This window comes from Mesocricetus auratus, unplaced genomic scaffold (assembly GCF_017639785.1).
Source record: "Mesocricetus auratus isolate SY011 unplaced genomic scaffold, BCM_Maur_2.0 Super-Scaffold_6730, whole genome shotgun sequence".
NCBI lineage: Eukaryota > Metazoa > Chordata > Mammalia > Rodentia > Cricetidae > Mesocricetus > Mesocricetus auratus.
Window position 1 is genome coordinate 39,751,238 of NW_024429184.1, and position 27,306 is coordinate 39,778,543.

At 42.3% G+C, this 27,306-nt stretch overlaps 1 protein-coding gene across 2 annotated transcripts in view; it reads right to left on the minus strand.

The window, feature by feature from the left end:
• Positions 1 to 26,711, minus strand: part of Pde7a (phosphodiesterase 7A) — a 95,316-nt gene extending 68,605 nt beyond the window's left edge. For both annotated transcript variants that reach the window (XR_005875240.1, XM_005066213.4), the window contains exon 1: positions 26,512 to 26,711. Coding sequence is in view for 1 of the 2 variants with exons in the window: in XM_005066213.4 (XP_005066270.1) it covers positions 26,512 to 26,649 (138 nt within the window). In the remaining variant the exon portion in view is untranslated. The remainder of the gene's footprint in view (positions 1 to 26,511) is intronic.
• Between the last annotated feature and the right edge of the window lie 595 nt (positions 26,712 to 27,306).

A 27,306-nucleotide genomic window follows, 5' to 3' on the forward strand; every position in this document is an offset into this window, starting at 1 on the left:
GGAGTTCAGAGGGAGGTGTGCGCCTAGCATGTGGAATGAAGGCCCCACGTTTGATCCCTGGAGTCACAATAAAAATACAAAAGAGGAGGAGGAGGAGGGGGGAGGGGGAGGAGGAGGGTAAAGGAAATAGAATAGGAAAAGAAAAGAATGTCAGGCAGGTCCACCGCTGTCATCTCAGCATTTAGATTTAGGAAGTGGAGGCAGGAGGATCAGGAGGCCAAGGCCAGCTTGGGCAAATAAAAAGAAAGTAAATTTTTATCTCACAAAAGAAAGAGACTAGACTAGAATACTTAACTTTATCAAGAACAGGGAAGAGGATAATGGGAAAATGAGAACAGCTCTGCAAATCAAGCTCCTAACGGAAATGCACCGCGACTGAAGAGAAATCCATTTACTAAGTCTGTTTACTGGAGCCTGAGAGAGCTGAAGCTCACATGGGCTGGCAACTGTGAGAAGCTACGACTCCTGGACACTCGGAGAAGTATGGCCTTAGAGAAGAGGCTACAAACTATATAACTGCTCTTGCTTCCATCAGCCATCTCCTCCCGATGCAGAATCCAACTGTCAGATGGCAGAAGATGCCAGCAACGCTAAGGACAGGGGGGCTCTTTGACTGAGCACAGACAGAGTAGAGGCAGAAGTCCATGAAGGATAAAGAGAATGGCCCAGCACAACAGCTAGACCCCAAGTGAGTGCTAGGAACTCGTGCACACTTTATTTGGATTATTCTTATTAAATTCTCATCTCATAATGTCAGTTTGCCCCAAACTACAAATATACAGAGCCCAAGAATCTCTGTAAGCAGAGCAGTCAGACAGACTGAGTATTAAGAGAGGGGGTTGTTGAAAAGACACCCTCACAACAGTAGAAGAAACATGCATAAGATGGAGTAATATCAAACACAGAGAACAGTCCCAACAACTACTAAAATTATTAAACCACAGTAATTAAAAGTTTGATCGTGGTATTTAATCTGCTTGGTGGAACAGAATCCCAGAGATGTGAATATGTATGTAACACACCTAACTCTTGACCCAAGTTCTGCTTCTGGGCCTGGGTTACCGCTGCTCACAGGGGGTGTACAGACAGGTGTACTACAACAATCACCAACCCTGTCTGTTCTAAGGGTTGTAGAAACACACTGACAACAGTTTAAAAACCTTTAAGAGTGGGGCTCTCCCTGAATTACACCACACTCACAATGGAAGTCCCCAGACTCTCATTTCAACAATGACCAGTAATGTGAAAAGCCTACTTTCATGAATCCTCAGATGGGATTGAAATGCAATTGTAAATAATGACAAGGATTGACTTTTCAAGATTTCTATTTAAAATATAGATCAAGTTTAAACACTTTTGAGTCATAATCTCACCTCTGCACACATTTTTAGAATAAAAAAATGAACCGAGTCCTTTACGTGATTCTGTTGTGAGACAATCACAACCAAAAGATGTTAGGAGGAAATACTGAAGGGCTCAGTCCCTTTTGTCCCTAAGATCTTCTCTCTGATCACTTGGGGCTGTAAGCAGCCTTCTTTAGAGCATTTAGTGTGTAATAATCCTTGATAATTTTCTCCATTGTCACTATAAGTAGCTTGGAGCTCCTCATAAAAAACAGCGCACTCTCTAAGATGTGAATTACATCTGTATCTTGTTTCCCTGACGGCTGATGAGTAGACACTATGCTGTCATTAAATGAGTGTGTCTATTACAGTGATATGAAGATACTCAAGACTTATGAACTCGCAGGAGGACATCACTGGAATGACTGTAGGGCATAACATATACATACATCATACACACCAACATGTTTTCCCATGCAAACAAATTTTCAGGAAAAGTGTTTAATTAAAGTTGCTGAACCAGGAGACTGGTTTAAAAAAGTCACCTTCAAAATTAGATTTTCCTTCTTACTGTCATTGTTTCTAATGTGTGCCTGGGGGGGTGGGTTACCTGTGGAGGGGGGAGGATGACTTTCAGGAATCCACTTTCTCCTTTTACTACATGGTTTCAGGGCCTGAACTTGGGTCATCAGGGCTTAAGCAGCAAGAGCTTTGCACTTGCAGAGCGATCGCACCAGATTAATTGTGTCATTAAATTTTATATCAAAGGCACAGTAATGGGAAAACCAATGACTCAAGTACCAAAGAATCCAAACTCTTAAAGTTATAACTTTAGAAGCCTAAGCTTGTGTGAGAGGTCTCGGAGAAGGGCAGTCTTAGGCAGCACTCAATCGTCCAACATTGGGTTTGTTTCCAAACATACTTCAAACACAAAACATTTATTACTTCATTTAAAAAAAAGTTTTTTTTCAAGTTTTATTTTCTATGAGCTTTTTGCCTACATGTATGTGTGAGCATCTGGTTCATGCAGTACACACAGAGGTCGGAAGAGGGTGTCAAGACCCCTTGGGACAGGAGTTACAGACAGTTACTAGCCACTACATGGGTGCTGGAAATAAGCCACGGTCCTCTGCAAGGACCTCCAGGAGTCTAGCTGTTGACTGTCTCTCAGCTTCTATTTACTTGATCTTTCAAGTATCTGAGCTTTGATTACTGAAACGAAAAACAAAATTTGATATTTAAGAGGCAAATATAAGTAGCACAATTGTAAAACAAGCAAAACACCTGTGCTGACTGAACGTTATTCTAATATTCTTTATTTTGAAAAATGTATATTTATTTCATATTAAAGTTCTTAATAAAATAAACAGTGAAACAGCCCACAATTTTCAATATGTGCTTGGACAACACTTCACTCAAGAGATAAAATTATGTACTGTTAAACAATTCATCCAAAGGATAACATAGAATGAAAGATTTTAAAGGAAAAGAAGTAATAAAAATTCACTGATTTGGATTCAGATCTCATACTGCAACCTCCTTTTACAAAACTATCACTCAAAGTTTATACAGTTAGACACAAAGGCTTTAAAATATATATCCTTCATCCAACTACACCCAAACAGAGTCAATTTTGTTCACATACTTCAGGCCAAAGTGATATGTCACAACAAGTTTAACTGAGAAGCCTCACACATACCTTTCCATCTCCAAAGGCAGACACTAAAGAAAGTTGAAAATGCAAAATGCCATCACTTTCCCCGTGATTTTCCTTTAGGAGATTACAGATTTTTATTTTGTTTACATCAAAATCATTATTATATATTATTTTTAAATGTTTATCATGGTTTCTAGTACAGTAATACATAAATCCAGATAGAGCAAAATCTCTTTGGAGTCCTAAATAAGACACAAGGCTGAAGAGGGCTCACAGCTTAGGAGCCTCTTCCGTTCTTGCAGAGTTCAGTTCCCAACACCCATGGCAGGCAGGCAGGCAGCTCACACACATCTGTGTGATTCCAGCTCCAGACCCCTTCTTTGGGACTTTACACATGTGCATGCACGTGAGCATGTGTGTACACACAAACTCTTTAAAAAATAAATGGAAAGAAGTCTTGGATCTAAAAACTCTGGGCGCTATCACTACAGTTACCTTCTGAAGCAGGACATTAAACAGGCAGAGTAACTGATGACTAGTTAGAAACACTAGGAAGAAGTGAAAGATGAGGCACTAAATTTCTTCTCAGATACAATTTGTTTATATTATACTTCTAGTCTTTTATGCTAATTTTCATACTGACATTTCTGACTTTAAATATTTCCTGCAAAACTGACCTATTGGCTACACATTATTACAGCACCCCTTTGCAGGAATGGATTTATTTCATCTTCATTTTCCTGGTTTAGTTTTTGCTAAACCCAGGACTTCCACGGGCAGATTCTCTTTCAGCACTCTGGTGTCATTTGGTTGCCTTCTGACCTCCACTGATGGACAAGAAATCATCCACTACTGGAACTGCAACTCTGTTCTTCAGACTACGTTCATTGCTTTCTTGCTTCCAAAAAAAGTCCTCTCTCTACAAGCTAGACTGCTGAGTGTGTCTCCCTTTACATACTCTGATTGCTATGTCTGAGTGTCTCCCTTTTACACACTCTGACTGCTGTGTCTGAGTGTGTCTCCCTTTTACACACTCTGACTGCTGTGTCTGAGTGTGTCTCTCTTTACACACTCTGACTGCTGATTCTAAGTGTCTCTCTTTACACACTCTGACTGCTGTATCTGAGTGTGTTTCTCCATCAATCCTTGTGAGGCTCATCTGAGTTTCTAGGTGTGCAGTTTATAGTTTTTATAACAATTGGAAAGTTTCTCCAAAGACCATTTTCTGCACGCCTGTTTCTCACGGGCTTCAGCTGCATTTAAGATATGTCTTTGCATATGAGGTCATGCAATGAACTTTCATCGCAGGTGTGCATGATTCCACTTTGGATTCCCATTCGCAGAAAAGACAACGCTATCAAAGAGCTCCTATAAATGCTTCCTGGTATTAACATCTTACCTTAGCATGTTATATGTAATATGCACATGTGATGTGAGCATAGGCATTCATCCACACATTACACGTAAATCCTAAGTCACCTTCTACAGCATAATTACCAATTAAGTTACTCACTACTTGGATCTCAGTCTCTCCAATTATCACTTTTTCTGTTTCAGGAACCAGTACAGGAGATCATTTACATTCAGTTACCACATCTCTTTGGTCCACCCTGATTCACAACAATGGACTTTTTCTAGTTTTGCATGATCTTGACAGTTCCAAGGAACAGTAGTCAAGTACCCAAATAGAAGGGTCCCACCCATTTTCTTCCTTTTTAAGTTTTGGAGAAGTCAAGAATACTCAACACATATCAAAGAGTGTTCCTTATTTTTGTGATTTTCTTTTCCTTCTAATAATTTCTAAGTTCTTATTGAAAATCTTCTTGTCCACTTGTTACAATCTTCATTAGTTATTTAAACATGGTTTCCTTTAGTCCTTTAAACATGTTTCTTTTTTTTTTTTTTTTTTTTTTTGGTTTTTCGAGACAGGGTTTCTCTGTGGCTTTGGAGGCTGTCCTGGAACTCACTTTGTAGACCAGGCTGGCCTTGAACTCACAGAGATCTGCCTGCCTCTGCCTCCCGAGTGCTGGGATTAAAGGCGTGCGCCACCAACGCCCGGCTTTAAACATGTTTCTAAAGGTTGAAGCTTTTACCAGATCCAGTATTTGGGAACACAAACAATCTCTACTGATGCTGTTAGCCTAGCAACTTTGTCATTGCTGTTAAAGTCAGGCCAGCCTTGAATTCACTCCAAGCTTCCTAATGACTAAATCTAATGCTTAAAGTGGTGGTAATATGCATAACACCTTAATCAAACTACAAATGTATCCAACAAACAATAAATGCCATAAAAACGTCCTTTCTAGATTTGTTCTACCCCATGAGAATCTTGGTTTCTGTGGCTATAATCACAATCAAGATGTGTTTCACAAAATATATGTTGGATTTTAAAGAATTAGTATCCAAAAATGTAAAATGCACCAATAACATTATGATAAGGTAACATATCAAATTAATAATGCTTAGGATGAATTAGTTAAAATATAGCAAGTTTCTCTTATTTTACTTCATTAAATTTGTCTATAAGAACTTTTCAAATTACATATATGGCTTACATTATATTTCTACTGAATATCAATTATTTTATGGTTAAAGCAGTTCCTAAGATGCAAATAGCCATTTCCTTTTGGCTTAGAATTCTCTAGTTCCACACTCACATTAAAAACAAACAAACAAACAAACAGGTGTGGTCTGGGGTTATGGCCCAGAGGCACTGAAGCTAAGAGCTTGCTATTAAATCAACCAAGGAGATTTAACCAGGAGACACCAGAGGCCTCTTGGATGATTTAATTTCAGCTTCCTATTCCCAATGGTTCGTTTCACATAGCTGAGTTGAATCACACTCTAAGGTATCTTAGCATTAAAATAGGACATTAAACAATATACTAAAACTACATCACACATGGGAGTGAGTTAAAGCCCACTGGGAAAACCAACCCCATAGCTCAGAGTCTCTTCCGGGAAGTTTTTGTCTACCTTGAATTTGAGGCACTTTCACTGTGAGACTCAGAAGAGAAGAGAGTGGAGAAAGGCTTGCTCACACCAGGTCATGTTCTGCTTTTACAAAGGCCCCACTCTGTACCCTACGCTGCCAGAATTCTCTTGATGTTTGTTGACAGAAATTCTAGAAATCGCGAGATTTAGAGCAGGAGCTAAAAGGGGTCCTGTGTCTGTGTCTCTAAAAACTATAGAAGTGAAGGTATCACAAAACATCACTAAAGAGACTTAAGACTTAGTAGATAAGTTTGTCTATAGAAGTAGAATGCCCTTTTATTAAAATGAAGATTTTACAAGTTGAAGTTTATTTACAAATATGACAAAATGGCCCTTCTAACATAAAAACATTCAAAAATTGATTTAATGGCTATGCTAAAATGCCAACAAAAGCAGGCAATAAACAAATAAGTCATAGAAGATACACAATAATTAATATAAAGCATACATGACAAGTTTAATATCAACAAAAATGTAAGAAACAGAAACTAAAAATACTGGCATAAAAAGGCTTTGGCACACTGCTCATGCAAACGGATGGGTAAGATTTTAGCAGCTGGGGTGTTAACAGTGGCTATCTCTGGGCGGCAGGACTGTGGGTGATCTTTTTCCACATTTTTTATAGCCTTGTATTTTATAACAAGGACATATAAACTCTAGTCCGCCCCCAAAATCTGAGTTACTTTATAAAGCTCCATTTAAATATCAGTCACTTCTTATAGAAACAAATAACAAGCATTTGCTATTTACGTCTTAGAGAGGCAGCTTCCTATCCTAACTGAAGGTTACACCTCCTACTCACCCAGAGAAGCAGCCCCCACCTCCCAGGCCCCACTAAAGCCTGCAGCCCTCCACACACACACACACACACACAACACAACACACCAGCACAACAGAGAAATCTCAGCTGGAAAGAGCTCAGCGCAAATCCTAGAGATCCCACTTGATATCTTCAGCTGGCTGACATGATTTGACCTGCATTTAAAAAATCATTTCTACTTTGGTTGGTTATAGTTGACACACACCTTTAATTCCAGCACTTGAAAGGCAAAGGCAGGTGGGTCTCTGTGAGTTTGAGACCAGCCTGGTTTACAGAGTGAATTCTAGGACAGCAAGCACTACTTAGTGAGAGACTTAGTCTCAAAAACAAATGAACAAAAACCAAAACAATACAAAAAAAAACCATTTCAACCACCTGTGGAAACAGACTTTTAGTGACGGGCCAAAGGTGCCCCGACCAAGACAGTACCAATGTAATCGAAGGTACAAAGCTCAGCAGAGAGACCTTGTAGAAGGATTCCAATCTGCCTTTGTAGTCAAGCACATGGATCTCACTTCATAAAAGGTCTTCTGGTTCCTAAACCCAAAGGTTACTGCTTAACTTCACGAACTATCCAAATGAACACATACATAAAAATGCATTGCAACCGTGTGTGTGTGTGTGTGTGTGTGTGTGTGCAAATCTGGTTATCTCAGTTCAATCCCAGAAATAACGTAAAAGTAGAAAATACCACAAAGTTATCCTCTGGTGTCCATATAGTACCCCTACGCGCCCCCCCACACACAGACAAAGAGACAAGCACACAGACAATAAAAATGGAAACAATGCTGTCGGTGTTCATTTCCTGTGGCTGCTATAACACAGTACTACAAACTGGATGCGTTAAAGTAAGAGAAATTTCTTTTGCCCCAGTTCTTGAAGATGGAGGCCCCAAAAGTGAAGTCACTGAGAGGGGCTGTGCTCCTTCTGAAGGTTCCCCTCTTCCCAGTTCCTTTTGAACCCAGCAAGCTTTGGTCTTGCTAATACATAACTGCCTCTCGCCAGCTCTGTCTAGATCCACTTAGCTTTCTTCTTTGAGTGCATCCTGGTGTCTATGTGTTCACAAAGACAAATGATCTCACATAATTATGAACATAAAGATATTTAGTCTAAGGTCCCACGGTGAGGTTCCTGCCAGAATTTTTGATATATACATTATTCAAACACTGTATCAATCCATAGTACAGTGGACTGCTTGGATTTTATTCATTTTTTAGAGCTAACACACAAAATCCTGGTTTTCTTCATGTAACTTTCACACACGCATCATTATACTTTGTTGTACTTTCGTCCCCGCCCTCATGGTTTTCCACATCACTCCCCTCACTCCACCTGGCTCTTCTGCTTTCCCGTTACACGTAATCCATTACTATTTCCCACTTCTGGTGTTGTGACCGTTTGCCCTCCCACATACACACATACTTAAATTTAGTTTCCACACGAGAGAAAGCATGCAGTATTTGCCTTTCTGGGTCTGCATATTTTGCTTCCCATCATGATTTCCAGTTGCATCCACCTCTCACGCCATTTCATTGACTTATCAAAGTGATCACCCTGCTCTAAAAGTTCAAGACTCAACAGTAAGAACCAGGTCTGCTCAACAGAAAAGATTCTGCACGCTCTCCATGTGTCCTCGACTCTGCAGTTGTCACCTGTGTGCACTGGGGACTGAGCTCCGTGCTCCCTTCTAACCCCTATCTTTTCTTCAAGACTTTAGATAAAGAGATCTTCAAATAGTTCAGTAAGTTAAGTTTACAGCAAAAATTTCCCTTCCAAGCTCTCTGAGGTAGTCAATTAAAACCTTTGTGTGTGTGTGTAGGGGTAAACTACCCCCATCATAGCTTTCCTTTTGTTTTCCATTAAGATCGCAATGTTTTCTTCCATACCATACTTGAAATACTATTCGTTGTGGCTGCAGTTTTCTTTTCAGCTGCATTTTCAGGTGAATGGATAGAACTACAAAATAGTATAACTATTATGCCGAGTGAAGTGACACAGAGCTTTTATTAGTGGGAGCTAACTGAGACTCTGCAGACAGTTGTATCATTTGGATAGCATTATATTATCTGGAGTAACCACAGATATCTGGAAAGTTAAAGGGGACTGTGACAGGGAGGGGACAGCAGCCACAGGAGCACGAGAGAGGAGAATAATGGACACAGTTGCTATGAAAGGGAGAAATGGGGAAAACGAGGAGGGGGCAACTGCAGAGGGAGGAGGAATGGGAAAACTGAGGGAGAGGGAAGGAGACAAGACAATAACACAAGGATGACTGAAAAAGGTACAAGGAATCATGGCTGCTTAAAATCCCCCCCACACCTATGCATATATGTTGTTTAACTGAAGTTACTCCAATTAAGGTGGACAATGTTTCTGCAAAACACCACACACTAACAAATACCCCAGGGCCAGCCAGGCAAAGGAAACCTTTTGAGTCATTGCTCAGGGGAGTCCAAGAGACCTTCAAACAATATGGTATTGCTGCCGCCCTGGTACTTTCCAGAAAATTCCCTTTTGCTGAGGACACCACACTCTGGACATGGGATCTGGAAGAATCCATCTGGACATGACCTGGAGGCCTCCTCACTGAGGGCTAGCTCACAGTACTGAAGGAGCCTCCTGACTGAGGGCTAGCTCACAGTACTGAAGGAGCCTCCTGACTGAGGGCTAGCTCACAGTACTGAAGGAGCCACACAACCTGCAAGGGGAGAAAAGCAGCCCGGGGCACTATCCTGGAGGATCAGCAAGTCAAGGCAACAAGCAGTATGGCAAGATATTCTAGAAGGTACCACTGTGGCGCTCATAGCCTGAGGGTGACCAAAACCTATCTGGACCTATGGCCCTCTCAACAGGAGGGAATTCATGCCTAGCAGTGTAAATGCAGCCAACTATCAGTGACTGGTTAGGTCATAAAACCCAGAGGAGAACCTGCTACAGCCAGTTTCCTAAACGGTTAAACTATCTGAGATTTCTCCTGCCACCCACAGCTAAGTGTAGCTGTCATTCCTCATTAAACAATCTGGTTTTGCAGGAGACAGATCATTATAAAAAGCCACAGCTAGTCAAATGCAGAAAACACCTGGCCGTAGGATGCCCAACCCCAATGAATACATTAACAACACAACTCACACTTGACGCTTAGGAACACTATGGACAAGGAGGAAGGAAGATTTTACAGGCCAGACGATGAGGAAATTTTTGGTTCGAGAGCTTTCTTTTAAAACAAAACAAAAACAGAAATGATATGGGGGGTGGTCATGGGAGCAGTGGGAGTATGAATATGATTATGATACATTGTAAGAAATTTCTAAGAAGAAAAACCATTATAAAAATTAGTTATGGCAAAACTTATCAAAGTGAAGAGGCTGAAGAACATTTGTCCACTTGAATAAAATCCATCTATATTTATAGTTAAAACCAGGCTAGGGAATACAATGGTGAATATATCACTCTTTTATTAAGTTAACTAAAGCCTCATCTTTTTTTATAATTTTAAAATTCTACTTGATAATGTTCAAACTGAATAAATGTAAATCATTTTAAAATGGGAAGGTTTCAAAGAATATCTTCATTAATTTTAGATTATAAAAAAGCATGTTCTCTGATGGAAGCAGAAGCAGACACCCACAGCTAGACACTGAGCTGAACTCTGGAATTCAGTTGCAGAGAGGGAGGAGTGATGAGCAAAGCGGTCAAAAGCAGGCTGGAGAAACCCACAGAAACAGCTGACCTGAACAAGAGGGAGGTCATGGACCCCAAACTGATAGCTGGGAAACCAGCATAGGACTGGACCACACCCCCAAACATGGATGTCAGTTTGGAGATCTGGGCAGTCTATAGGGCCTCTAGTAGTGGATTAATATTTATCCCTAGTACAGGAATGGATTTGGGGGAGCACTCCAAATAGAGGGATACTCTCTCAGCCTAGACACATGGCGGGGGTCTAGGCCTTGCTCCAAATGATATGACAGACTTTGAAGATCCCCCATGGAAGGCCTCACCCTCCCTGGGGAGCAGAGAAGGGATGGGATAGGAGGCTGGTGGGGGCAGGGGGGAGAGAGAGGGAACTGGGATTGACATGTAAAACAAGGTTGTTCCTAATTTAAACAAAGAAAAGGGGGGAAGCATGTTCTCATTATACAACAAAAATAACTAAAGTAAAAAACCAGTAAAAATTACAATTTTCACTATCCAAAGACAGCTACATTAATATTATATACTGAACAACCTTATGGATTTGATGTATTCACACATTGGTGTCTGCAACATCATGTGTGATTTTACCTGCAAATATAGATGTATATTAATAAGCCAGGCATGGTAGCATACCAGCACTTGGAAGGTAGAGGCAAGTTTGGTCTATACAGTGAGATATTTCAGAAACATCCTCACTCCCTGGAAGGGAGGAGGGAGTAAGGCAAGCATGCAACATACCATTTTCAACTAATTTATTCCCTCACTCAAACAGCTGTATAGTTTTTCCATCATAAATCTGGCTAGATGGCATTTTACTGAATACCATTTTCTGTTTAATTAAAATGCCATTGATTGAATTAGAATATAGTTAGCTGGTAGAATGTCTGCCTATCACATCTAGGGTCCTGGGTTTGAGCCTCAGCCCTGGAAAGACAAATAAAATACTATGGATCTAACCATTTCCCCACTGCTAAATACTGAAATATCAGTCATTATTAATATTACAAAGTGTCATCAAAATACTGTGTCCAGAGATAACAAGATGGCTCAGCAGGTAAAGGTGCCTGCCACCAAGCTTGATGCTTGAGTACAAACCCAAGGACTCAGAAGGAAAGAACTGACTTGGTCCTGCAAGTCATCCTCTGACTTCCATACACACTGTAGCATGCATAGGCAAATGCACATCTCTCTCTCACACACACACACACACACACACACACACACACACACACACACACACTCTCTCTCTCTCTCTCTCTCTCTCTCTCTCTCTCTCCTCTCTTACACACTTCAAAAAACTATGGACATAAGTAAATCTGAACAAATTTTTACAAATGCTACATTTACAAATTCCAGGATTCACATTAAAATTTTTCATTTGCAAGGCAAAGAGATGGGTGGTTCAGCAATTAAGAGCAATGACTCCTTTGTCAGAGGAATCAGGTTTGATTTCCAGCAACCACAGGGTGGCTCACAACCCCCTCTAAACTCCAGTTCTATTCCTATTCTTTTCCTGTCTCTCTCACACATACACAAATTTTACAAAGAATGACCATATTCTCACATCCTAACAATAATTGTTTTATCGGTCTTTGCCAACAGGAGAGTACTCTCCTGCCCTCCTTTAACAATCCTTTGTTGTATTCCTTTGATATTAGAAGCTGTACACATTTCTTATGTGTTTCTTAGAAACGCTGAAATCTTCTGACAACGAGTGTTCTCATTTTCCTAAGAGTCATATGGTACTGTTCTTGTGAAAACTGATTTTTCACCTTATTTTGTTCTTCTTAAATGTTCACAATGAACTCCCACTTTAAAAGGGATTTAAGAAAATTTAAAAACTGCCAACTAAAGTCCCCACTACTCTCTACTTCATACACAGTAAAGACAGTGTTATAAAATAAGCGCTGTGCATCAGCAATAGTCTATCTTTTATTCCCTGGGGTAGAAAAACTTCATTTGGATATCAATTTTAAAATGCAAGTGAGATATCCTTCTTTATGTTTTCATTACATTTCACATAAACCGCATTTCTACAAATCAAATCCTGTGTTTCTAACTGGTTCAGAACACTTTCAACAATGAGTTTGCTTTGTCGCTGATTATATTTTAATTAAAAGTAACTGAGCTCTTTTTAGCTCAGTTACTTTTGCATTCTAATTTTTTTCTAATAATCACTGATCTCTAAACAAATGCTTCAATGTGTTAAGGACCTGTTACTCAATTAAACAAGTACTTCCACTTATAGACATCCCCTAGACCAATCCTTCCACAGGAAGTCTATGATCAGGGAGTAGAAGTTCCACAGTAAACACAGACAGAACTGAACACTCCTAGCTTCTCCACTTTCTGCTGTATCTTACATGCTCTGTATCTTTTAGCCTTAGGGATGAAACCTTTAAAATGCTGGGAATGGAATTATTTAAACTGTCCCTTTCAAGCACTCGAATTCTGAGTCCATTCCTACAGAGTTAGAGCATGAGGACAGTTGAGTTGGGAATACCAAAAATCATGGGAAAGATGGGGTCTGGTGGCACATAACAGGAATCCCAGCATTTGGGAGATGGAGACAGCCCAGGTTGCGCAACGACTCCTCTCTCACAGCTCAGAAGGGAGAGGGACGCGGTGGATGTAAAAGGCCTATAGAGCTGCAGAGAATAGGACAACAGGAAGAAGGTTTGACGGATGATTGAACACAGCAAGCAGAAGCTCTCCTTATCCAGATACTCTCCTAAGTCTTCAGGAAATCGATTACGTTCTCGACATCACTTGAAAATTTAGTTTTCCTTTTAAACATTTATTATTCTGTGTGTGTGTGTGTGTGTGTGTGTGTGTGTGTGTGTGTGTGTGTGTGTACTTGCATGAGTGAGGGTTAAAGGACAACTTGCAGAAATCTACTTTCTCTCTCTACCATGTGGATTCTGGGGATCCACTCAGCTTGTCAAGCTTGGTGGTGAGTACCGTTACACACCAGGCCAACTTGCCAGCCAGTATCTATGCAATTTTCTAGAACCATTTTGCTGACATGTTATACTGCTTTTCCTTTGCTTGCACTTTCTGTCCCTTTTCACTCCTTCCTCTTCTCAGCTTCTTCTTAAAGATAGTTTTAATAAGGATGTGTGTGTGTGTATGTGTGTGTGTGTGTGTGTGTGTGTGTGTGTGTCTTAGTAAGGTTTCTTATACTTTGGTTGTAAGCCTAGTCTTTAATGGCTGAACTATCCTCCAACTCTTAGTTAGGGTTTCTATTGCTGTGAAGAGACACAGACACAATAACCACAGGAACTCTTTTAATGGAGCAGAGGTTTAGTCCATTATTGTCATATCCTGAAGCATGGCAGCATGCAGGCAGACATGGTGTTGGAGAAGCAGTTGAGAATTCTCCATTTAGTTCTCCATCTTGATTCACAGGCAACAGAAGGTATTATGAGTCACACTTGTAGCTAGGGCGTGAGATCTCAAAACACACCCCCACAGTGATACATTTCCTCTAACAAGGCCACACCTACCCCAATAAGGCCATACCTCCTAATAGTGCCACTCTCTATGGGTCCATGGGGTCCATTTTCTTTCAAAACACCATGGCTTCCATAAGCTTGTAGCCATATCATAAGGTAAAATGTATTTAGTCTAACTTCAAAAGTCCCCATAGTTTATAACCATCTCAAACTTATTTTAAAGTTCAAAGTACAGTCTCTTCTAAGACTCATAGCAATCTCTTAACTATACTCCCCTGTAAAAGTCAAAATGAAAAAGCAAGTCACATACTTCCCACATATAACAGAACAGGATTTCATTATCATTCCAAAAGGGAGCACAGTGAGGAAACACTGGACCAAAGAAAGACTGAAGCCCAGCTGGGCAAACTCCAAACTCTGCATCTCCATGTTTGACAACAAAATGTTCTTCAAACGACCAACTCCTTTCAGTTTTGTTGACTGCAACACACTTCTTTCTCTTGAGCTGATTCCACTCCCTGTTAGCAGCTCTCCTTGGCAGGTATCCCATTGCTCTGGCATCTCAAACACTTTGGGGGGTCTCCAGGGCAATCCAGGCTTCACTTTCACAGCTTCACACAATGGCCTCTCTGGGCCTCCATTTAGAAACACCCCTGACACATGCCTGGCGGCAGAGGTTTTCCTCAGTCTCAGAGAGTGATTCCATAACCCCTTTCTTCTATCCTTGACTCTAAAGCCAGAACCATGTGGCCAAAGCAGCCAAGTTCTGCTGATTGCTGTGGCTGAGCATGGCCCCTCTGCTCAATTACATCTTCACCAACGTTGTTTTTGATGGTCTGTCCTGGCACTTGCTCTGTAGACCAGCCTGGCCTCAAACTCAAGAGATCTGCCAGCCTCTGCCTCTGGAGTGCTGGGATTAAAGGAACTAAGTTTTTCTTTAGTTCCTTTTCACAAGTTGGAAATTTAGCTGGGTGGGATCTTGCCCTGAGGTCACCGCTCCCTTCATTCCATTCCTTAATCTGTTTATCTCCTTAAACACAGGATTTAACTCCACTCCACTTCCTGGTGCCCCCTTTCATCTGCACATTTTGTATTTTTACTCTCTCAGTGCACTCCTTTTCATTATAAATCTGTAAGAGTTAACACTAATAACCACATGACAGAATCTATACTGGGCTGTTGTGAGATTTCCTGTTAATGGAATTAATCCAAATCTCTTCACTTCAGCCTGTCAGACGATTTGGACAAAGGCAAAAAGCAGCCACATTCTTCACCAAAATATCACAGCAATAATCTCTGGCCAACACACTAATATTCTTCTCCTCTGGAACATCTTGAGCAGGCCCCACGGTTCAAATCACCCTCAGCACCACTGTCTTTCATGTTCCTACTAAGATGGCCTAATAAGCAGCACTTAAAATGTTCGACTGTTTGTCTAATTCAGTTCCAAGGTCCATATTCTTCCTCAGGCCTATCACAGCAATACCCCAGTCCTTGAAACCAACTTCTGTTTTAGGGTTTCTATTGCTGTGAAGAGACATCATGACCATGAACTTATAAAGGAAAACATTTAATTGGGGCTGGCTTAGTTTCAGAGGTTTAGCCCATTATCTTCATGTGGCATGCAGGCAGAAGAAGCTGGAGAAGGAGCTGAGAGTTCTACATCTTTATTCACAGGTATCAGGAGACTGTGAGTCACCCTGGGCATAGCTCAACCATATGAGACCTCAAAGCCAGCATCCTCCAAGGGTACACCTCCTAATAGTACCACTTCCTATGGGCTTATGGGGGCCATTTTCTTTCCAACCACCACAATGTGTCTCCCTGTGTGCACATGTGTGTACAGGGAGCCACAGGTCAGAAGATGACTGTGATCACTTGGAGTTGGAGTTAAAAGGTGTTTGTGAGTGCCAGACCTGGGTGTCTGGATCCAAAGTCCAGTCCCCCGACTGCACAGCAAGTGCTGCTCTTAACTACTGAGCCATCTATCTCTCTAGCCCCTAAAGTGAGAAAGCCTTAATGCTCACTGTTTTTGGAACATACTGGAGTATACTGTCTTGGGGTTTGTCTAACAACATCTGGGGAACCAGAAGAGTATTTCAAAATATTCATGGCAGAAAAAAAAAGTTAAGACTAAACACAAAGGTATCAAATCCTTTCTCTAAGTCACTAACTCCATGTAAATCTAGTTGCTAGCTGACAAAGCATTAAAATGGCTTGGATAAGGGACACTGTGTTGCATGTAACTCAAAACAGGAAGTAGTACTAAAATACAATATATTTATGGGTCCACCAATTCTTTTAAAAGACACATTTACTTTTATGTAAATGAGTATTTTGATGCATGTATTGAGAGCCTATATGTGTGCACCACATACATAGCTGGTGTCTATGGAGACCACAGATGGTATCAGATCCCCTGGAACTGCAGTTAAGACACCTGAGAGCTGCCATATGGGTGCTGGGAACTGAAACTGGTCATTTGCAAGGTCAGCAAGTACTCTTAACCACTGAGCCACCTCTCCAGCCCCAATCTAATAAATAAATTTAAAACTTAGGTTTCAGAACAGGATGTGGGGCACACGCCTTTAATCTAAGCATCTGGGAGGCAGAGGTGGATGCAGGTAGATCTCTGAGTCTGAGTCCAGGACTACACAAAGAAACTTTGTCTCAAAAAAAATTTTTTTGCATAGCTGGATCTGATGTGTCTTCCAAGTTGTAGGCAGTAAAGGACTGATTCCCAGCATGGTACTGACTGCTAGCAGGCACACAAGTCAGTGGCAGAATGCCCTTAAAGAGGAACAGTGGGACCCTGGCTTCTTCCCCTACTAACTTACTGGCCAAGAGAGGAGTTTTTATTGTAATATGGGTCCTCAACATGATGTGTGTCTCACCACAGGCTCAAAGGCAACCTAGCCAACCAATCATGAATTGAAACTTATTAACTATGAACCAAAATAAGCCTCGCCTCCTTACAAGTTACTCATCTCTAGTGTCTTGTTATAATGACAACTAACACATTTTCAATATTAAGGTAAAAATGGAACAGAATCAATAGAAGGTTCCATATTTTCTACTGATTAATATAAACAGATGAAGTAATGATGAAATCAGAACCCTCTGTGCCACTGAAAATTCATGTCTGGCAAAATTTATTTTAATACTTATTAAAAAGTTTGGTGATTCACCATTTTTTAATTTTCTGCTACTAGTCAAGAGTGCAGTAATAACTCAGACATTAATAAATCTGACATCGACAGATCCCTGATAGTGTTTGTTTGCAGTGTCTCAACCCAGGCCAGCCTCAGACTCACTATGCAGCCGAGGCTGACTTTGAGTCTCTGATCCTCCGGCCTTGACCTCAGAGTGCAGGGAGTATAGGTGTGTGTCACCACAGCAGGCAATTTATTATTTTATATCATAACTGATTGTGTCCTAGAAGGCAGAACAAGGCGACCGGTGAAGCTCGAGCCCTGTTTATTACCAGGTCTCGAGGAGGTTCACTCACTTTACTTACTGAAAAAAGTATGATAGAATGATTAATAAAAGTGTTTTCAAGTCTAAAAGTATACACTGGGATAGTAACACGCCGAGAAAATCCGAAATCAGAGAGAAAGGAAATATAAAACTGACAAAGTCGTGAGTTGCTGATGTGTTTTCAATGGGTGGAGGATGTTGAACTATTACACCTTTAAATTTTAACAAGGCACGTTTTAAGCTGTGAATTAAGTAACAAGCCAAACATTTTATTACTTACAAAAGCCTGGAGGACACTCCTTGGAGGAAGGAGTCTCAGCCTCCCATGAGTCCTGGCCCACCTCCTCACTGCTACCTACACTGGCCTGATGCCTTACCTATTCCCAAAATGCTGGACCAGAAGCCTAAGGGATGGTGCTTGGGGCAGAGCTCTTGATGGCATTGGAGAGGCCCTGGTTTCCATCACCAGAACTGCAAATCACTGACGAGGAAGCAGGAAGGCATGGATGAAGGGAGGAAAAGCTTGCCTGTCTGCTTCTTCCCACCAAGATTTTGTTACCTGCTTCATGGTCTGCAGGCTTTCCCAAACTTAAAGAGTAGGAATATCTGACGAGACAAAGGCGATCGGCAACTAGGGCTAACTCCTCCCTGCCCAGGCCTTGCCGCTCCACCAGGTGCCATTTTAAAGACCGTATCACCAGCTATGGTCAGATAGTTCCTCCCAACAATAATCCCGTGTTATTTCCCAGCCCCTCCTGCAAGAAATGCAGCTGCTTCATAATGACCAGAGCTACAAGCAAAACCTGTGGACGAGTTACCGGAAGAATTATGAGACAGTGAGTCTGGAAGGAAACTGAGGAGTCAGCTCAAGTGTCTTTCAAGCCATTGTCCCCAACACCACTAAAGAGGGTTTTATAATCTCTATCTGCCCGCAGTATCACCCCCACTACAGCTGGCTTCGCTTTTTCATTACTAAATACAGATCTGAATGGAAGAATTCTATTAATTGACAAACTAGTAACGTAAACTGATTATGTAAACCTTCTAAATAAAAAAATAGAAATTACTTCAATTTCATCATCCCAAAACTGTGTTAATATTTGGAGATATAGCTAGCTTTTTCTTTTTGCAAGTGTGTGTGCGTGCGTGCGTGCGTGCGTGCGTGTGTGTGTGTGTGTGTGTGTGTGTGTGTGTACCTACATACATTGAGGTAGTTTTTTTTTTAGTTAAACTGAGAAATTCTAAGATATCCCAAATTTTCTTCACTTATGTTCTAAGCACTTTACCCACACAATTAAATATTCTTTAATTCACTTCAGTAGTTACACATTATAAAAATAATAGATACTAAATCCAAGCTATTATACTTCAAGCTCTTCAGACATTTCAGTGGCTGTGTAAGACAGAAATGATTTAATCACCATATTCCATAATAAGAAAACTGTGCTTAGCCATTGAGAAGTTATTTGTTGTTCCTAATTTTTCATAATGGCAAATAATGGGATACATATCCTTGACAATTAATCTTTATTAACATTTCTAATTCTAGTAACTTAGGATAGAGTCCTAAAAGTAAATTATCAAGTAAAAGCATTAATTTTCTAAGCATTTATTTAATTCGATTGTCACTCTGAAAAAATAGATTACAACTCTGGTACTTTTCCATAAATACAACTTTCAATTTATAAAAGAAAAAACAATTGTAAATTTGAAAGCAAAAAAAAAAAATCCAGCTTAAGAGTAAAGAAGTTAAAATGGTACAGTCCATTTAAAGTTCAGTGTGATGCTTCAGCAGGCTAGTCTCCAAGCTCAGGTGGCTCTCTGGCATTTTAGTGTTTGTAAGTATTAGACGCACCAATTAGAGTAACTAACGTGTTAAGGTCCCTCGTCCAGTCCTCACTGTCCCCAGCTTCTGGTCCTTATCCACTCATCCTCAGTGATACACTGTGGTGGTGTGAGTGAGGATGGCTCCCATGCTCATATACTTGACAGATTCTCAGCTGGTGAATTGCTCGGGAAGGACGGGGGTGTGGCCTTTTGGAAGAGGTGGGCCACAGGATCTGGCCAGGCCCGGTCTCTCTGTCTGTGGATCAGCGTGTAAGTTCTCAGCTACTGCTCCAGCACCATGCCACCTGCCTGCCTGTTTGCTGCCATACTTCCTGCCATGATGACCATAGACCCACTTTCTGAAACTAACCAAGCCCCCAATTAAATGCTTTCTTCTAGAAGTTACCTTGGTCATGGTGTCTCTTCACAGCAACAGAAACGTAGCTTCACATGTGGTAAAATGAAGCAAAAGACAACACCCAGACTAAAGTCACAAAGACCTGGAGTTTGAGTCACTCCCCAAACCCAGCTGTGTCAACTTAGTAAATGACAACTTGGGGCTTATGTTTTCTCTGCATTAGAGACACAAACTGCAAACAGGGTGCAACAAGTGGCCTGCAGGACAAGTCCAAATCTTTCTCCTTTCTCCTCTTCTCACTGCCAAGACAGACCAGTACATGAAGTACTTCACCAACACGGCAGCAACTCAGCTCATCCCGGACGGAACCTGCGTCTTTTCCCTCCTCCTCCTCTGATTTCTTTAGTCACCCATCAAAGTGGTTTCCAATCTCTCACTACCCTGAGCTGTAGGAGGAGACTTTCGGACTGCTCAGCTGCACAAGTTAGTTTTAAGTTTAAATATCTTCTTTAGACTAAAAGGGGAATTGTAGGAGGAGACTGAGGACTGCACTACTAGCTATGTGGCCTGCTAGAGGCGCATGGGGATGTGGTAATGAAAGGGAGGTGAACCACTCCGTTAACCACACCCACTTTGGGCGTGGCTAGAGGCGTGTATGGAGATGCTAATAAACGACCGTGCAGGAGAGCCTCTTGCTCTCTTTTCCGCTTCCGGTTTTGTGCGGAAAGCTACCGACTCACCTTGGTGGCCCTTATTCTCTTGTAAGTAATTTCTACAATAAACAGTTACCTATACCCTCAACAAGTGTGCCATTTATGGTTACAGCGCCACTGCACCACTGTCTTATCAGCATGATTTTGCTATTTCTTCCTTAGAACAGGGCCTCTGGAATGAAACACTTCCAGTGTGCTCTGAAAAGCCCTGAGTGAAGGTTGTCCCCTCAGTGACTGAACTGTGTCAAATTCATTTTCTCTACTCAGATTCACAGGCCATCAAAATTCATAATCCATGAACCTAAAATTCTGACTACAGTCCACTTATAGCTAAGGCAGGTGAAATTAGTAAGAATAAGGCAGCTGGAATAAAGTTTTACTACTGGGCACAAATGGGAGTACTACCACTTACTTTACAGAAAGCATTCATGAAGACTGAGGCATAAGAATCAGACATGTAGGTGTTACTCCAAAGTGAGCAGTAATTATTATTTTTATCATTGAAGAAAGGACAATGTCTCTTTATGAAGCACCATTCACCAAGTACTTTTAATGGTCCAAATCATTATTTTTGTCTATTCAAAATTTGAGTAGTTCAGGCTTGGCTGAAACTCAAGCTACCAAGTTAGCAACCATGAAGCCATTATCTCTACCAGCAGGTGGAACCATGGAGCAGCAATAAAAACTTTCTGCTCAAAGGCTATAAGCAGAACCCTTGTGTCAACCACAAAAGCAGCAGTGCAGGTCTTTACAAACTGACAGCCCACTATCCCCTACCAGCGATCATGGGTAGCTTTGTGAAGACACAATGTTAGCAGCTTTGAATAATGCACACTTACAAGTCGATGCTGGATTTGGAGTAGTTACAAAGGATTGCAAGGTATGAAAAAGAAATTTCACTAGAAAAATGCAAATAGTTCAAACAACACTTCAGAAAGCACAAACTCTTGTTTACTCTAGTCAAAACAAGGCCAGATGCAGTTCATCTACTACAGGGGCAAATGTTTATAATGACTGGTGACATATGAGTGGAGTTGAAAAGGGTATGATTATTTATCTTGGTACTATGAAAGGACAGAGCCTTACAGAAAGCCAAAACCATGTTCTTACCGTTTGACATGAGCTAGTGATTCCAAACTTTATCTAACACACATGAAAGCACCTATTAAGGGGAACTTTATGCACAAAAACAAAAGCTTGACAGAAAATGTTCAGCATTTGAAGAATGTATTGCTGACCCATCAACCTGACATCCTGCCAGTGATCAGGAAGCAAGGATCTACATATTTGCTTTGGCATCTGCTCAGTCACTAACTGCAGCCTCTTCACTAAGATTCAACTAACAGGTCATGTCCTCAGCCATACCCACAATTCAACTGTCCATCACTGCCTACAGAGTTAGTGACACCACATTGGAGAGTTCAGGACATGGACAAGATCACTGATCTCCACAGACCTGTCCACACAATGCACCCTTCCTCGCCTCCCCCTTCATTTACATTGTCTAGGAACAGCTTCTTACTCCTCAGTCCTTGGCCTAAAGGCCGACAACTACACTGGGTTTCCCGACTATCCCAGGACCCTAGGTGTTCATCACACTCCGACAACCCCCATATACTAACAAACAGCCCCACGGATTTTTTTTCTCATTCTGCATAAGGAGGGTAAAAAAGAAAAAAAAGCGTTAAGATGGCAAGATCCAAGTAGCTTTTTGTTTTGTTTTTAATGAATCCTTTACATTTTCTAAAATCTAATACAAGGAGTTTTATAAGTGTTCTGTATGGCCAGAGTTTCTGTGGGTTTTTCTTTGTATGAAATAGTATCTTTTTTAAAAAAGGTTTTTCACAGAGTGTTGCACACCTGTAATTCCAGAACTTTGGAAGTAAAAGTAGGAGAAACAGAGGTTCAAAATCCTCAGCTATGTAATTAGTTCAAGATTAGCCTGGCTTACCTGGGCCCTTGTCTCAGACAAGCAAACAGGAGATGGTGGGAGAGGGACAGACAGACAGACAGACAGACAGACAGACAGACAGACACACACACACACACACACACACACACACACACACACACACACACAAATTCCAAATAAGACTGCAGGCAAAGGCAGGAACTATACTGTGAGTTATAGAGTACTTCGGACAACACAACGAGACTATCTATGATAGCTTATATTCATAATCTGTATCCTAACATTTGTTCAGTGAAAGCATTTATATTTTTATATTTTAAAAATTAAACCTCAAATTTCTAACCTAAATAAAATTTGCCCTATGCCTCTATCTTAGTTACTTTTCTACTGCTATGATAAAGCACTATGGCCAAAGCAACTTGATTTGTAGTTGATCATACAAGGAAGCTGGACCAGAACATGAAGACAGGAATGGATGCAGAGGCCATGGAGGAGTGTTGCTTACTGGATTACTCTTCTGGCTTGCCCAGCCACTTCTTAGAGGACCCAGGACCATCCGCCCAGGAATGGCTCCACCCACAGTAAGATGAGCCCTTCTTCATCCATCAATAAAAAAAATGCAGCACAGACTACTGACAGGCCAAGCTGGCAGGAACATTTTCTCAGCTGAGGTTCTCTCCTCCCAAATTACTCAAGCTGCCATAAAAACAGCCTCCAAGCCTGACTAATCCCCCCAAATGCAGTGCCCCAGCATCCCCATCAACACACTACCTCATCTTTCCTGCTTACTGAACCGTAACATGTAAACCACCAATGGTGGATATAGTACAATCTATGCCTTATTTCTTTTCAAATACAAACTTTGTTCTGAAAGACTAATGTTTAAACTCCTCTATGCAACAGGCATCCAAAATGGCAACACATAGGACTCATTTATTTTTTTATCCTCACTTTTCAAATAATTCAGGAATCTCAAGTTAATTGTTTGAAAAACAGCATATGACTGGTTTAAGACAGAATATCAATGTCTGTGCTTCAGAAAAGCCCATGTGGCAGAGATGAATTTACCAGGAAGCTTTACCATTTGAACACAAAACATTAACTGGCACACAAATCTTTTTTTAACAGTATAAATCTTTTAACTTGGAAAAAAATGGCTCTCTGCAGCATTTTTGACTAATAATCACTTTGCTACACAACACTCAAATCCGCACACTAAATATCCCCACGGTGCCTTTAAAAATCATGCTGGCTTGGGAAAAACTTCCTTCATCCCTCACTTGTGGCATGCCAGCTGTCAACCTGTGCTTCTATCAGGGCGAATGGCCTGGAGCTGCCTGCAACTCCATTTCAAATTTCCTGCTACTTAGAAAAGTTTGCTTAACCTCACCAGCTTTGAGAGAGATGATGTCCAAATCTATTTTGGCTGCTCAGAGTATTTTTTGAATTTTATTATGGTTGTGTGTATATGGGGGGGGCTAAGGAGCACAGAGCCCTAGCTCAAGGGCGGAGGTCAGAGGACAGCTATGCAGCAGGGTCACTTCTCTCCATCCACCTTTATGTGGGTTCTGAGGACTGAACTTTGGGTGGTCAGGCTTCTGTGAGCTGGCAGCAAGTGCCTCTGCTTCCTGCTCAGGATTTTTTCTGCTAGTTGTCTGGGTGACTTTTTAGTATGTAATTACATGTTTGAAACCAAATTTTGGAGAAATGACCCAGTATTCTACATTGATCTCATACTGTTTCATATTTAAAATTGATGCTCAGCTCTGCCTAGGGTGATTTCATCTATTCATTCATTCATTCATTCATTCAAGTATATTACTTGCCTACTATGAGCTGGGCTCCAGGACTGTAGTAAAAGTAAAAAACTGATAGCTACTTTTGAACACATTTTAAAATCTTGAAGATGTAATTAAAAATTCTACTTTGTGACTAAAGAAAAAATTAAGTCTCTTAAATAAAGTTACAAAACCACCTAAACTTTTGCCAAGTCTTGTAACCTCAAGCGTAGGAACTAAAGATTCATGGGTAATGGAAGCTTGTGATTTAACCAAATGCCTGTCTTAAAGAGCTTTGAGTAAGAGTCCAAGATTACTTACCTTGTTTTTTTTCCCATTACATATTCCCATCTATCCCCAAAGTAATCAATATCAATACATGATTTATTATTAAGTGATACACAAAATCTTAATAAGGATAATAGACCCATCTTAGCCTCTGTCTAAGTTTATAATCTCTGTAACACTGTGCAATGTTGGTCAGGAAAAAAATATTCATCAAGGAATATTTCCTGTCTTAAACCTAAGGAGTTCCAACTCTCTTAGAGATCTGGAAACTACAAGTTTTAAAAGCTAGTAAAACCAGTGAGATTCTACAGTAGTTGCTTTATTTGCCACAGTTGTAGTTCTAAAATTCCATTACCCATTTAAATCTTAGTCTAGAAATGAGCAAAGAAAAAAACTGGTGTTTAAATTGGTCTTTGTGGGTTAATTAAGACACTAGGTAAGACTCTTGGGATCAGCCTCATTTCAATCCCTTGGCATCTTCCTTCTCAACCATTTCCTCCGCAGGGAGCAGAGACACATAAGACACATAGTATAACTGTATATAAAGTGATTGCTTTTGCTACTTATATGTAACTGAAAGTGGGTATTTGTCATGTCTGCTGACCTGAGGAAGTAAACAGCATGTAGACACAAAAAAGTTACTTTTACTAAAGACCTTCAATTACTATTATTAAAAACCTTCTCACCAGTGCTTTAATACCTCTTGAATCTGGAACTTTAAAATACATTAAGCAATAATAAAAATACAGCTCACCAACTATCCTTCAAAGTAAGTAACAAAAGTATTATTTGAAATCCCACTTAGTATTTTACACTGAATTCATCAGGATATTACCTTGTATCAGGAAAGAGTCTGAATTTTAACAAGTAAGAATTCCTCAAAAAGAAACTAAAATAGAAACTCCTGTTCTATCTATCTTGCAGGCCAAAAAAAAAAAAAAAGCAAATAGAATTTAGTGGAAATCTACTATAAACAAGATTTCTACAAGATACAGCCCATGTTACCTGTCTTAAAGAATACCTTGCTCGCCAGGCAGCGGTGATGCATGCCTTAATCTCAGCACTTGGGAGGCAGAGCAAGGTGGATCTCTGAGTTCAAGGCCATCCTGGCCTATACAGAAATCCTGTCTCTTGAAAAATCAAAAATAATTAAAATTTAAAAACACCTTGCTCATGATACTTGCAATATAACTAACTGAGGGGAGAAAACTGGCTGCTGTTATAAAAAGAAAAACGAGAATATTTTATTATATAAAATAACCATGGGACCCAGCATGATGGCCTGCTACTTGGAAGTCTGAAGCAGGAGGCTCATTAGTTAAAGGGCAAGAATGGACAACTCAGAAAGGCTCTGCCATACACAAACAAACAAATGGCTGAGGCTCACTGGTTGAAGGGCTACCCTTGCAAGTTGTGGACCCTAAGTACACTCCCCCAGTACCCAACCCCAAAGAAACCTCATAAACACACAACTGCTGGCGGCAGGCAATGAGGGCACCCTGTTCGTATGTAAACAAAGGAAAATTCTTCTGTCTCCTTATTCTAATTCTGGCAACCAAAATCAACCCAACTACGGAGTTGAGCCAAGGACTTCATAGAAAAAAAATATAAAAAACCGGTCAGGAGCAACTGGTTTTGGGCCACTAGAAACAAAGTCCTTCGGGATGCGACTCATCAGTGGTTTCTCTCCTGGAAACTCTTTCACCAAGCGAGAAAACCGATTCGAAACCATCAACTTTGCACACTAGTTCCCGGCACCTAAGGCCCATCCGTTAAAAGGAAGCAGTTCGGCTGAGGACCACAATGGGACATCTAGGCCCATTGTTCTGAGAACCTCAGGACCAGCGCCGCTCTGCAAGGCACGCGAACCCGCACAGGTGTGGGGGGGCCGGGGGGCGGGGGCGAACAGGTGTCCTCAGGGTCACCGCTGAGGGACGAGGGGCCCAACTGGAAAGAGATGCAAGAAAGGAGCGGAGGACAAAGTCGCTGCCGGGGTTTAGCAGCGGGCGTGCCGGGCTAGCCCCGGGCGGGGGGTCCGCCGAGGCCCGGGACGTCGATCCCAGGCGGGGGTGAAAGTCTGTCCGTGCACAGAAGGACAGACCGGCGTACAGAGCCCCGAACAATGGCCCGAGCTCCTCCAAGAGGAGACAAAAGCGCTGAGCCGCGGGGTGCGGGCCCCGGGGCGGCGGTTACCTGCGAGAGCTGCCGGGGATGCGGGCAGCCGAAGAGCGCGGAGCTGGAGCTGAAGCTGATGGCTCCTCGGCGGCTGAGGACGTGCTGGGGGACCGGCCTGTCCAGGGGCAGCACCGGCAGCTGGTAGCATACTTCCATTGAACACGCCCGCCTTGCCTCCGCGCGGCGCCCGCCACTCCGCGGCCGCCCGCCCGCCCCTGCGCTGCGAGGGGGCCGCGCCGCGGGGACCGGGGACCCAGGGAGGCGAAGCGCGCGCGGGGCGGGCGGGCGGGCGGCGCTGGCGACCGCAGACGCCTCCCGGCCCTCGGCGCGGCTGGCGGCGGGAAGGGCTGCAGCGGGCGACCCGGGACCGGGGAGGGGGGCCGAGCGGACAAGGCGGGCGGCGTTAAAGGGGAACCGAGCCGTCCCCGGGGCTCCGGGGCCGGGACGACGGGGGGGGCGCGGAGCAGCGAGCGAGCTCGGCCGCCTGATCCCTGCCCCTCCCCTCCCCTCCCCCGAGCCTCCCTCCACTCCGCCGCCGCCGCCGGCGCGAGGGAGCGAGCCCGGCGTAATTCACACTTTGCAGCAGCGGACCCTGCGCCAACCACGGCCGCCGCCACCGTGACGTCACGACGCCGCCGCCCCGCGCCGCCGCCGCCGCAGCGCCCCGGAGCCCGCTGGCGGCCAGCTCTCAGCGCCGCGCCCCGCGCCGGGCCCGCCCCGCCCGCCTCCCGCAGCTCCCTCCCCGCAGCCCGCCGCGCGTGCGCGCGAGTGTAGCGCGGGGCATCCTCGGGAGCACCGATCCCGAGTTTGGTC